Source organism: Lonchura striata, chromosome 36, assembly GCF_050655825.1.
Source record: "Lonchura striata isolate lonStrDom1 chromosome 36, ASM5065582v1, whole genome shotgun sequence".
NCBI lineage: Eukaryota > Metazoa > Chordata > Aves > Passeriformes > Estrildidae > Lonchura > Lonchura striata.
In genome coordinates this window covers 2128291-2141067 of record NC_140738.1, presented here as the reverse complement: position 1 = coordinate 2141067, position 12777 = coordinate 2128291, and the positions used below count along the sequence as shown (strand labels likewise).

The 12777-nt window shown below is 50.9% G+C and overlaps 1 protein-coding gene across 1 annotated transcript in view; it reads right to left on the bottom strand.

Annotated features, from left to right (window-relative positions):
* Nucleotides 1–1879: 1879 nt before the first annotated feature.
* Nucleotides 1880–12777, bottom strand: part of LOC144248412 (uncharacterized) — a 29620-nt gene continuing 18722 nt past the window's right edge. Inside the window, exons 9-10 of the mRNA XM_085565428.1 lie at nucleotides 2408–2945; nucleotides 1880–2239 (exon numbers count right to left, since the gene is read on the bottom strand). Coding sequence (XP_085421554.1) covers nucleotides 2023–2239; nucleotides 2408–2945 — 755 coding nt within the window. The 3' untranslated portion in view covers nucleotides 1880–2022. The remainder of the gene's footprint in view (nucleotides 2240–2407; nucleotides 2946–12777) is intronic.

Here is a 12777-nt window from a genome sequence, read left to right as displayed (position 1 = left end):
GAGAGCGTCCCTGGGGCTGGGGCAGCAGAACTCAGAGGCACCAGCGGCTCCAGCTGGGCAATGGAGTGTGGGATGGGGCTGTGAAAGCCCTGCCTGGGCTGTGCCAAGTAGGACAGACAAGCCTTGACCCCCATCCACTAAAAAACTCTCTCAAGGAGACATTTAAATGGAGTGACAATAATTTGTGTCCTCTGAGTTGGATGCACTGGAGCAACACTATCAAGAGTTTCTCAGGAGCTCTAAGCAACAAAACAGCCTTTACTGGGAAATTTAGAAAATCAGTGAAACTTTGGCAAATATTTTAATATGGCATTCAATCAACAGAAAAAGCTTCTCAAAGCATTGACTTGGCCCATTCAACTTCACAAACTCTGAGCCTGTTCAATTTTAAGTTAATCAATATTTGCAAGTGTACAGAAATAGAAGAGGTAGATACAAAAAGAGAGAACAATAAGATACAGAGAAGCACACACTCAGCTACCAACTCCTGGATTCCAGCAATGTTCAGCTGGAAATTCCAAGAGGAGGTAGGGTCAAGATGTGTGCTTGCCTTGTGGTCAGCCTTAAATACCCCTTGGTCTTCCTGGGCCTTCCCCCAGGTGGGACTTGGGGTCATTTGGTCACTCAGGAGCTGGGCTGGGGCTCCAGAGGTGGCTGTGGAGCATTGCCTGTGCTGTGCCAGGGACTGGCAGACACTGCTGGGCTGGGATAGAGGCTCTGGGGGGATTGGGGTTCCAGGGCAGGGCAGGGCTGGGGTTCCAGGGCAGGGCAAGGCTGGACCTGCCCCTTCCTCCCCCACACATGAAATGTTTCCAGCCAACAATCTCCTCCAGTCTGTCACAACAGTCAGCATTGGAGGTGAAATCCCAATATGGCCATTGCTATGGTCAGTTTCCATGGCAACCATCCCCAGCCCCTGTTGCTATGGTCAGTTTCCATCATAACCATCCCCAGCCCCTGTTGCTATGGTCAGTCCCTGGGCAGCTCCATGGAGACCCCATGCCAGGGGTGGTTGCCATGGACACCAGCTCAGGCCTGGAGCCCGTTGCCATGGCAACCATTGGCACTCCCATCCCCAGGGTCATGGATCCCAGAACCACAGAATTGGCTGAGCTGGGAGGGACCCATCAGGATCCTCGAGTCCAACTGCTGGCCCTGCACAGGACACCCCAACACTGCCAGCCGGGGCCTGGCAGCGCTGTCCAAACGCTGCTGGAGCTCAGAGAGCCCTGGAGCTGGGACCCTTCCCTGGGGAGCCTGGGCACTGCCCCAGCAGCCTCTGGGCAAAAACCTTTTCCTGAGGTCCAACCTAAGCCTGCCCCGACTCAGCTGCAGCCGCTTCCTCCACTCCTGTCCCTGGGCACCAGAGTGAAGAGGTTCCCTCAGCCCCAGCCAGGGACCCGCTCCCAAGGCTGCTGCCATGGCCACCAGGGCTGGGACCAGCTGGGATGCTTGGTTTCCACAGGCCGGGGTTCAGGAATGGCATGTCTCTATTTCCTGCTCCCACTCAAACCCCGCAGGCACTCATTGCCCTCCCACCTTCCATTGAAGGAAAAAAGGGAAAGATCTCAGGCTGGGATAAGAACAATTTACTGGGAACAGCAACAAGATAAGGAACAAACAGAAACAGAAAAAATATTAACAACAGAAGGGATAAGAAAAACCAGTTACAGGGAAAAGTACATCACCATCAATTGTATCTTTTTGTCCACGTGTTTCCTCCTGCATGGCAAGGACACCCTTCTCCTCAGGGAGAGACAGAGAGAGACAGTCCCTTTCCTGCCCCGGTAATGACCTGAGGTGGGAGTGAATGTAGTGACAGGGCCATGGCCAGACCCTCATGTCCTTCAATCCCATATCAGGCCATTGGCAGGGGCAAGGAAAGGGACAGGTGTCTTCCCAGCATGGATCACAGGGAACATGGATCACCAGGGCTCTTCCCAACAGGGTCCTCCAATGGGCGATGAAACTGGATCAGTGCACAAAGCTCTTCCTGCATCTGGGGAATTTTCAGGGCTTCCCTTACTGGTGGCTCCGTTGGTGTTTGGTCAAGTGAGATCTCTGGGTGAAGCTCTTCCCACACTGGGGACACAAGTAGGGCCTCTCCCTGGTGTGGATGTGCCAGTGCCTGACAAGGTGGCAGTTGCGCTTGAAGCCCTTGCCACAGTCAGGGCAGAGGAAGTGCCTCTCCTCGGAGTGAATCCGCTCATGCCGGAGGAGATGGGAGCTGCTCTGAAACCTCTTTCCACAAGTGGGGCACATGTAGGGCCTCTCCCCAGTGTGGATGCGCTGGTGTGTGACGAGGGTGAAGTTGTGTTTGAAGCCCTTCCTGCAGTCAGGGCAGCGGAAGGGCCTCTCATCCTTGTGAATCCGCTGATGTACAAGGAGATTGCAGCTATTGTGAAACCTCTTCTGACACTCGGGACACTCGTAGGGACTCTCCCCAGTGTGGATGCGTTGGTGGATGATGAGGTCGGAGCTCCGTCTGAAGCCCTTCCCACACTCCCCACACTTGTAGGGCCTCTCCCCAGTGTGGATGTGTAAGTGGCTGACAAGGTGGGATTTGCAGCTGAATCCCTTCCCACACTCTCCACACTCATAGGGCCATTCCCCAGTGTGGATCATCAGGTGTCGTTTCAGATTGTTGCTCCGCCTGAAGCTCTTCCCACACTCCAAGCACTTGTAGGGCTTCTCCCCATCAGGAAGTTTCTCAGGGACCACCAGCTCTGAGCTCTGGCTGAAGCTCTGCCCACCTTCCTGGCCCAGGGTGTGTCTTTCCTCCTCAGAGCATCCTGGACTGGGCTTGCAGCCCCTCCTCCAGTGGGATCTCCAGGGATTTTCCTCCCTGTTGAATTCCTGCGCTGTGGAGTTGCTCAAAATGGCCTCTTCCATGAGGTTCTGCTGCAGGGATTTGTCCTTCCTGGTCTCCATCCTCAGCTCCTGATCTGGGGGAGGAAGGACAAGGAGAGGATGGGATTTGCCTCCATGCCACAGGGAAGGGCAAGGAGATCCCCCCAGAGTATCTCCAGCAGGAGGGCACCGGCAGCGGGGCTGTCCTGCAGCTGGGGGCTGTGCTGGGCTGGGAGATGGAGCAGGAGAGAGGGGGAAAGGGGCACTAACTTCCTCCTCACCTGCCTCGGTGTCCCAGGGCATCTTCCTCTTCCTCGCAACCTTCTCCATCTGGGAAACGTTTGGGTATGGGAAATCCTGTTTTTGGAGGAAAACAAGGAATGAGTACAGTGAGTTTTGTAGTGGTTTGAAGGCAAACCAGGGGGAGAGTCTAAGCCAGAATGACAATTGAGTAAGAAAATTAAGATCAAGGCAATGATACAGAAACACTGGATTAATCTGACAGAGCCAGGATATAACCTGACAACCCGTTGGTCAGGATGGTGGTAGCAGTCTGATGAAATGGTGGCTGCAGTCCGGCTGGAGTGATGAACGTGATTCTGTCAAAGCAGTGATCCTGTAGAAGGGTCTGGTCTTCCTCTGAAGGTCCAATGGTGCTTATGGAGCTCTTGTCCTCTGGGAATCCAGTAGGCAAGGTGGTTGTGGTGTTGCAAATGGTGAGATTATATCCAGGTAGGAATGCTTGGTTCCTCCCCCTGGGCGGAGCATCCCACAATGGGATGATGTAATTTTATCAGTGCTGCAGTGACACTCAATGGCCCATTAAGAGAAGATGGCCCCTGGAGGGCGTTATCAGGGCTGAGCCATGGAAGAGATAAAGAACACTGCCCCACCTGTTGATAACAGTTTATGGAGATGGGGACTGAAAACACTTTTGGTTACATCTGACACTGTAACCTGAAACAGTGAGGCAATCCCTGCTTGGGGTGGGGGGTAAACACCACCCCCCTTACCCAAACTGGCTCAGGTGTAAAACCCCCACCCTGGGAAGGCCACGCACACAGGGGACAATGTCACACTTGCCCCGCCCCAGGGGAGATCTCTGTCCCTGTCACTCCCTTGCTCTCCCCCCTTTTTTCTTTCTTTCCATCTCTCTCTACCTCACATTTACTGGTCAATAAAATCCACTTTGGATTTGATCTTGTTAGCACCTTAATTGGAACAGAGGCATCTCTCTAACAATTTTATTATCCAGATTGCAACATTATTTTGCACAGTGAGTTCAGGGCACTGTTGTCTGACCCCAAGTTCCTTTGACAACATCCTGGTTTCCTCCTCGCGGAGGTTCTGCCTCTTTCCGGAGGAACTCTTGGAAACTTCGATGCAGCTTCCTCTGAGCGACTTTTGGGAGACTTATGAGGAAAGTGGAAGTTGTGGGTGGCCAGGGTAAAGAAAATATTTTGTTTTCCTTCTTTGAAAAGTCTGTTAAAATCTCTGGAGGAAAGGGACCAAATGATACCAGCGAGATTGACAAGGATCATTCACCCCAAGGTGAGAAACACAAGGCTACTAAAGTCCTACAAGAAGCCCAGCTCAAGTTATTCCCAAATAACTTTTGAATTTACATGCTTGGGGGGAGAATAATTATTTTCTTCATCCCTGTCACCTTTGTGACAGCTACACAGACCGTTCCCTTCCTTTTAATAATCTGTATTGGGTCAAATTTCCATATTTCATTTTTTGGAACCTGCCAGCTGTGCAGAAACTGATGAAATTTGGAATTACCACGGAATTGCTTCTGTTGTTGGTCTATTAATGTTTGGGATTTGTTTGTGTTTCCATCAGAAGTGACTTGTGGGAAGAGCAAAACTTCCTCAAGGCATTTTATGTAGGGTTAAATTTGATTTCTTCTAAGTTTGTTTTGTCCAGTGTCCAGGCGATGCTCAAGGGGTCTCTGGTTTTGGTTTGGCCCTAATTTACTTCTGATTTGTCTTTATCTCTTAAAAACACCTGAAAAATGACTAAAAAGAGTATTGACCAGAGATGTCAGAAGTCCCACCATTTAAGAGGTATTTGAGGTGGAATTTACTGTTTGGGAACATATTCTGGAGGATTTGTGGCTTCTTGGGGGATATCTGGGAGTATTCTCCATATCTTTGCACTCCAAAACCCAAGGTGGATTGGTCTGTCACCTCAAAGTGACTCAATCCCACCTCAAAATGCCTGGTTCCCACCTCAGTCCCATGCCAAAATTGCTCAATTCCTCAGCCTCCAGGATGAGATGGGGTTGGAAGGTGATCGGGAGAAGTGAGATCCAAATTTGAGGTTGTGGGGTCAGGATTGTGTGAGGCTGGGTGGGTGTGATTTATTTTGATAATAAGTAAAACTATCAGAATTATTGATTTCTGTCCCATTCATTTTCTGTCAGTTCTGATTTGATTTTCAGAGTGCCGCCTTCTCAGCTGAATTTATTTGTGACCTCCTGTCCCAGACTGAAAAGTAAGATGTGTTCTATTTCCAACTGTATGGCAATTGTCCTGTGTTAAGTGGGCAGTTTTTCCTTATCTCTTCCACAATCAATCCTCCCTCAGGGGAGACATCTGCTGATAATGGGCTATTGTCACTGCATGACTGATAAGAACTGTAACATCCCATTGTGAGATGCTCCACCCAGAGGGAGGAGACAAGCATTCCTACTGCATCTGGTCTGGAGATTCTGGCCCACCAACACAGCTTTTTCTGGGCTGGATTTTCAGAGGAACAGCTGCCTCTTCCTCTTCAGAGGAAGACACCTTTTCCTATAGGATCACTGCTCCAACAGAACCACACCTGACACTCCTGGAGGACTGCAGCCACAATTCCAATTGGATTGTGGCCAACACCCTGTCCAACAGGGTGTCAGGTTGTATTCTGGCTCTCTCAGTGTTGTTTTGGTTCACTGCATTGATCATATTTTCATTTTCTTCCCTAATAAAAAGCTGTTATTCCTGCTCCCATATTTTTACCTGAGAGCCCCCCTTAATTTCAAATTTATAGCAATTCAGAAAGAAAGAGTCTACATTTCTTCATTTTAGGGGAGGCTCCTGGTTTCTTTAGAAGACACCTGTGTTTCCAAACCAAAACACCTCCTTTCTCTCCTGCCTTCCTTTGCCTGCTCTGTTTCTCTCTCAGTGTCTCCCTTGACCCAGGGCAGCTCTCACCAAAGACCCTGCCCTGATTTCATTCCCAATCCATGAGCTACAACAACCATGGGGGAAGTTATGAATGCTGGCAGTGAAATGTCACTGTAGGATCTTGCTCCGCTCAGCTTTTGGCTCTTCCATAAGAGCTCTGCCTTCAAGGGCAGGAACATATTTTCCTGGCTGGGAACTGGAATTCCAGCCCCTGAGAGCGTGTGCCATGGATCCCAGAGGGACATTTCTGAGGCTCCCAGGGTGCTGCTCCTGCCGTGCCTGCCAAGGAGCTGTGCAGGGCAGGGGACAAGGTGCAGCAGCTGTGTTGGTGCTGCAGTGTCACAACAGCTCCTGGGTCCAGGAGTTTCCGCACTGCCATCAGCAGTTCCTGGGTTCCATGATGCCCTGCTGTGTCCCCATGGATATTTGGTGTCATGAAGTTCTTTGGTGTCACAATGGCCACCTCTCTCCATGAGCTTCCACAGTGTCCAAATGGCCTCCTTGGCTGGGCAGTGTCACCATGGACCATTGGCTCCATTCAGCCCCGGTGGGGCACCATGGACTCTTTGGTTCCATGAGGTTCTGGGGGTGTCTCCATGGTCTCCTTGGATTCACAGTGTCACAATGGGCCACTGGATCCACGTGGCCCTGCTGTGTCACCGTGGCCTTTTGGTTCCATGGGACCCCAGGGTCACAATTGACTCCTTGCTTCCATGTCACCCCCTCAGTGCCAAAATGACCCCTTCGTTCCATGGGGGACACAGAAGATTTATAGAAACATTGAGGAAATCCTGCTTAACACTGCTGGGAATATCTGCCTGCATTCTAGAAAGAGGTTGTCCTGGGTTGTAAGATAAGCTTGTATTCCATTTGCCATCTGTTGAAGGCAAACCGGTTGGACAGGTTTTTGTTATCTCTCTCAGAGACAATGGTTTGCCCTGTAGAGGCAATGGTTTGTTTATACACCATTGACTGATTCAATGCAGGGCTGGTAAATGTAACACCGTGAGGGGTCCCACCCAGAGGGGGGAAGCCAAGCACTCTATTGTTGTTTAAAGGGGTAGCTTTTTGGGGAGAGGAGGCAGCTCTCTGGGCGGGACTCCGAGAGAAGCAGCTCTCTCTCTCTCTTTGCGGGATTCTCGGAGAAGCAGCTCTCTCTCGCTCTCTCTTCGGCGGCACTCACAGCGAAGCAGCCGGCGCGCGCTGAGCCGACGGCAGCGGAGCTCAGAGGCAACCCCGGCGCAGAGGAAGACCGGCCCCACTGCCACCAGATCTTCAGAGGAAAACTATACCCTTCTAAAGATCACCACTGCAGCTACAATTCATCAGCCACTGCAAGGGAAGCAATTGTCCCAGCAGAACTGATACTGGCACCCCTCAGGTTCTGGACTTCTTTTTTTCTTTCACTGGTTTTGTTTGTACCGATTGCATTTGCCTTTTTAAATTGTTGTCTAGTTTTCTCCTAGTAAAGAATTGTTACTCCCACTCCCATATCTTTGCCTGAGAGCCTTTTAATTTAAAGATCCTGGTAATTCAGAGGGAGGGGGGTTTGCCGTTCTCCATTGCACAGGAGGCTTTGCCCTCTTTCACAGACTCCTGTCTTGTCGAACCAAGACAGATTTTGGCGCATCAATGTGGGGCTCGAGGGCATTGAGAGGGAAAAAGGATTAACAGTTCTTAAGTAATTTGGTTTTTTGTTGTGTGTAAAAACATCTTCAGCGTCACCATGTGGTCTAGTTTACCTTGGTTTGGGTGGCATGTGATCGTAGCTATACTTTTCCCATTTGCAGACCCTTATCTAAAAATGGGTCCTATAACTAAGGCTACGGTGTCTGTTATCAAGTTTGGCTTCTGGGTTAATTGGGTGAGGAATTCATGGATCTTTAATTTCCTCTGGAAGGCAGGTACATGGATTCATAGCTATCACACGTTAACTGTATGTTTTTGGGGTTACTTTAATAACGGTACCTACTGCGAGGAAATAGCACCTGGGCAAACTTTCTCTCAACCTTTTAACCATCTTTTTGGGTCTGCTCCACCAGTTCTCAAAGCGTTAAGATCCTTTATAAGTGCTAATGATACCATACAATGGGTGGTGTTGCTGATAGTCCTGTTATATTTAGCATTCAGAGATAAGGGAAGATTAACCTGGATAACTACCCTCACACCTACACCACAGACTCGAGATGCTGCTGCTCCAGAGCCTGACCCTGCCCCACAGCCCACCTCAGAAATGAACCGCCCAGATTGGGTGAGGGTTCTGGTTAAGGAGATACGAGAGATGCTGAAGGAGTGCATTTCCCCAGCTGGTGAGAAACCGGCCCTTTGCCTTGAGGAGGGACAGTCTAATAGTACAGCTGTGGAACCCACAGATGTTACAACTGTCCAGGTTCCCGCTGAACCACAAAGGCAGTCACGGTCAGCAGCAGTGGCCCCGGTAGAAACAAGGAAGTCTAAGGTGAAAGCAGAGCACCCTGCAGATAGGGACAGGAATGGAGGAACCTCACAACCCACAGGGGAGCCAGAGATTGCTATCATCACCGAGTCCCTGACGTACGAAAGTCTTCGCAATCTGCATAAAGACATTGTGCGACGAGGGCGTGAGGCTTATGCTACCTGGCTACTCCGGGTTTGGGATCTTATGGGTACAGGCGTGCAGCTGGACGGTGGTGAGGCAAGGAACTTGGGACCCTTGACCCAGGACTCGGGTATAAATCAGGTTTTTGTAAGGGAACCAGGGTCCCTTTCTCTCTGGGAGCGGCTCTTAATGAGTGTCAGGGAGAGGTTTGTCCACAGAGAGAGAATGCAAGAGCACCATCATAGAATGCGCTGGAAGACCCTCGAGGAAGGGATCCAACAGCTGAGGGAAGTGGCAGTATTGGAGGTACTCTTTGGGAGGGATGGACGACACAATAATGATCCTGACAAGGTCAGGTGTACGGGACAAATGCTGTGGAGTCTGGCAAATCTTGGGCCATCTCAATACGCCACCTTCATTGCAACAATCAATGCTGACACCCACCGGGAGACAATAGGTTCTGTTGCCAACAAACTTAGGAATTATGAGAGTATGATTAATGGCCCAATGCAGGCTCATATCTCAGCTGTGATTAAGGAGTTTAAAGAGGAGATGAGGGAGGAGATAAGGAAGGTTAATACAGCACCCGTGAGAGTCACAGGCCCCAGAATCAGTACCCAACAATCCCCAGCTAGAGAGAGAGGGTACACCCCAAGGGCTAATCTGTGGTTCTTCCTGCGTGACCATGGGGAAGACATGGGGAGGTGGGATGGGAAACCCACTTCTGTCCTGGCAGCACGGGTCCGTCAACTCAAGGAGGGAAACTCTAACCGGGGGAGTTCCACCAAAGTGAAGGTAGCCTCAACCTCCCGTGACCAAGCTTGTGGGTACGATCTGTCAGACCCCCTTGAAGGGACCTCTAGTATGTATGCCCAGGGAAGGAATGATAACCAGTGTTAGAGGGGCCCTGTCTCTAGCCAGGGAGAGGCACGGGAAAACCGGATCTTCTGGACAGTGTGGATCCGATGGCCTGGCACATCAGAGCCACAAAAATATGATGCTTTAGTTGATACTGGTGCACAGTGTACTCTGATACCATCGGGACATGTGGGGGCAGAGCCTGTTTCCATTGCTGGTGTGACAGGGGGATCACAACAATTGACTCTGGTGGAAGCCGAGGTGAGCCTGGCTGGGAAGGAGTGGAAGAAACATCCTATAGTGACTGGCCCAGATGCTCCGTGTATCCTAGGCATAGACTTCCTCCGGAACGGATATTACAAAGACCCAAAGGGACTCAGGTGGGCTTTTGGAATAGCCGCTGTAGAGGCAGAAGACATTAAGCAATTGAACACCTTGCCTGGACTGTCAGAAAACCCCTCTGCAGTAGGACTCCTAAGGGTGGAAGAACAACGCGTGCCAATTGCGACCTCGACAGTGCACCGCCGGCAGTATCGGACGGATCGAGATGCCGTGATCCCCATCCACAAAATGATACGGGAGCTGGAGAGCCAAGGGGTGGTCAGCAAAACCCACTCACCCTTCAACAGCCCCATCTGGCCTGTGCGCAAATCTGACAAAGAATGGAGATTGACTGTGGACTATCGTGGCTTAAATGAAGTGACTCCACCGCTGAGCGCTGCTGTGCCGGACATGCTGGAACTCCAGTACGAGCTGGAGTCCAAGGCAGCAAAGTGGTATGCCACTATAGATATTGCTAATGTGTTTTTCTTCATTCCTCTGGCAGCAGAATGCAGGCCTCAGTTTGCTTTCACCTGGAGGGGCGTGCAGTACACCTGGAACCGACTGCCCCAGGGGTGGAAACACAGCCCCACCATCTGCCATGGACTGATCCAGGCTGCACTAGAAAAGGGTGAGGCCCCAGAACACCTGCAATACATTGATGACATCATTGTGTGGGGGAGCACAGCGGCAGAAGTGTTTGAGAAAGGTGAGAGGATCATCCAGATACTACTAGAAGCTGGCTTTGCCATCAAGAAGAGCAAAGTCAAGGGACCTGCCCGAGAGATCCAGTTCCTGGGAGTGAAATAGCAAGATGGACGGCGCCAGATTCCCACTGAGGTCATCAACAAGATCACAGCTATGTCCCCACCAACCAGCAAAAAGGAAACACAAGCTTTCCTGGGTGCCATAGGTTTCTGGAGAATGCACATTCCTGAGTATAGCCAGATTGTGAGCCCTCTCTACCTGGTCACCCGAAAGAAGAATGATTTCCACTGGGGCCCTGAGCAGCAACAAGCCTTCACCCAGATCAAGCAGGAGATCGCTCATGCTGTAGCCCTTGGCCCAGTCAGAACGGGACCAGAGGTCAAGAATGTGCTCTACTCTGCAGCCGGGAACCATGGGTTGTCCTGGAGCCTTTGGCAGAAAGTGCCTGGGGAGACTCGAGGCCGACCACTGGGATTCTGGAGCCGAAGTTACAGAGGGTCTGAAGCCAACTACACTCCCACAGAGAAGGAAATCTTGGCTGCCTTTGAAGGAGTTCAAGCCGCCTCAGAGGTAATTGGCACAGAAACACAACTCCTCCTGGCACCCCGACTACCGGTGCTGGGGTGGATGTTTAAAGGAAAGGTTCCTACTACCCACCATGCCACTGACGCCACATGGAGCAAATGGATTGCCCTCATCACTCAACGCGCCCGTATTGGAAACCTGAATCGCCCTGGGATTTTGGAGATAATTACAAACTGGCCAGAAGGTGAAAACTTTGGTCTCACTGATGATGAGGAGCAGGTACAAGTGACAAGGGCTGAAGAGGCTCCACCATACAACCAACTACCAGCAGAAGACACCTGCTACGCTCTTTTCACTGACGGTTCCTGTCGCATCGTTGGGATGAACCGGAAGTGGAAAGCAGCCATATGGAGCCCCACACGCCAAGTTGCACAAGCTACCGAAGGAGAAGGTGGATCGAGCCAACTCGCTGAGCTCAAGGCCGTTCAGCTGGCTCTGGACATTGCTGAAAGGGAGAAGTGGCCAAAGCTCTACCTTTATACTGATTCATGGATGGTAGCCAATGCTCTGTGGGGCTGGCTGGGAAGGTGGAGGAAGGCCAACTGGCAACGTAGAGGAAAGCCAATCTGGGCTGCTGATATATGGAAAGACATTGCCTCTCGGGTGGAAAAGCTGACGGTGAAAGTCCGTCATGTAGATGCCCATGTCCCCAAAAGTCGGGCTAATGAGGAGCACCGAAACAACGAGCAGGTAGATCAGGCAGCAAAAATAGAGGTGTCAAAGATAGACTTAGATTGGCACCATAAGGGGGAGTTGTTCCTGGCTCGATGGGCTCATGATGCCTCAGGTCATCAGGGCAGAGATGCCACCTACAAGTGGGCACGAGACCGAGGGGTGGATCTAACCATGGACAGTGTTTCCCAGGTTATCCATGACTGTGAGACGTGTGCCGCCATCAAACAGGCCAAGAGAGTGAAGCCCCTATGGTATGGTGGGCGGTGGTCCAAGTACAAGTATGGGGAGGCCTGGCAGATTGACTATATCACACTGCCCCAGACACGCCAAGGCAAGCGCTACGTGCTGACCATGGTGGAAGCCACCACTGGATGGCTGGAGACTTTCCCTCTACCTCATGCCACTGCCCGGAACACCATCTTAGGCTTGGAAAAGCAAGTCCTGTGGAGACACGGCACCCCTGAGAGAATTGAGTCTGACAACGGCACCCATTTCAAGAACAGCCTTATCAACACCTGGGCCAGAGAACATGGTATCGAATGGATATATCATATTCCCTATCATGCTCCAGCTGCCGGCAAAGTTGAACGGTGCAACGGACTCCTTAAGACTACCCTGAAGGCACTTGGTGGGGGAACATTTAGAAACTGGGAAATTAACCTGGCAAAAGCAACCTGGATGGTCAACACCCGGGGGTCTGTCAATCGAGCTGGCCCTGCTCAGTCAGAACCCTTACACGCAGTAGATGGAGATAAGGTCCCTGTAGTACATATGAAAGGTATTTTAGGGAAAACTGTTTGGATTAATCCCACCTCAGTCAAAGACCAACCCATTCGTGGGATTGTCTTTGCTCAAGGACCTGGTTACACTTGGTGGGTAATGCAGAAAGATGGGGAGACCCGCTGTGTACCACAGGGAAACTTGGTCTTAAGAGAGAACTGGGTGTAAGATTTCATGGTGTGCAGATGGAAATAGAATAAGGGGTGGATAATGTCCTGGGTTGTAAAATAAGCTTGTATTCTATTTGCC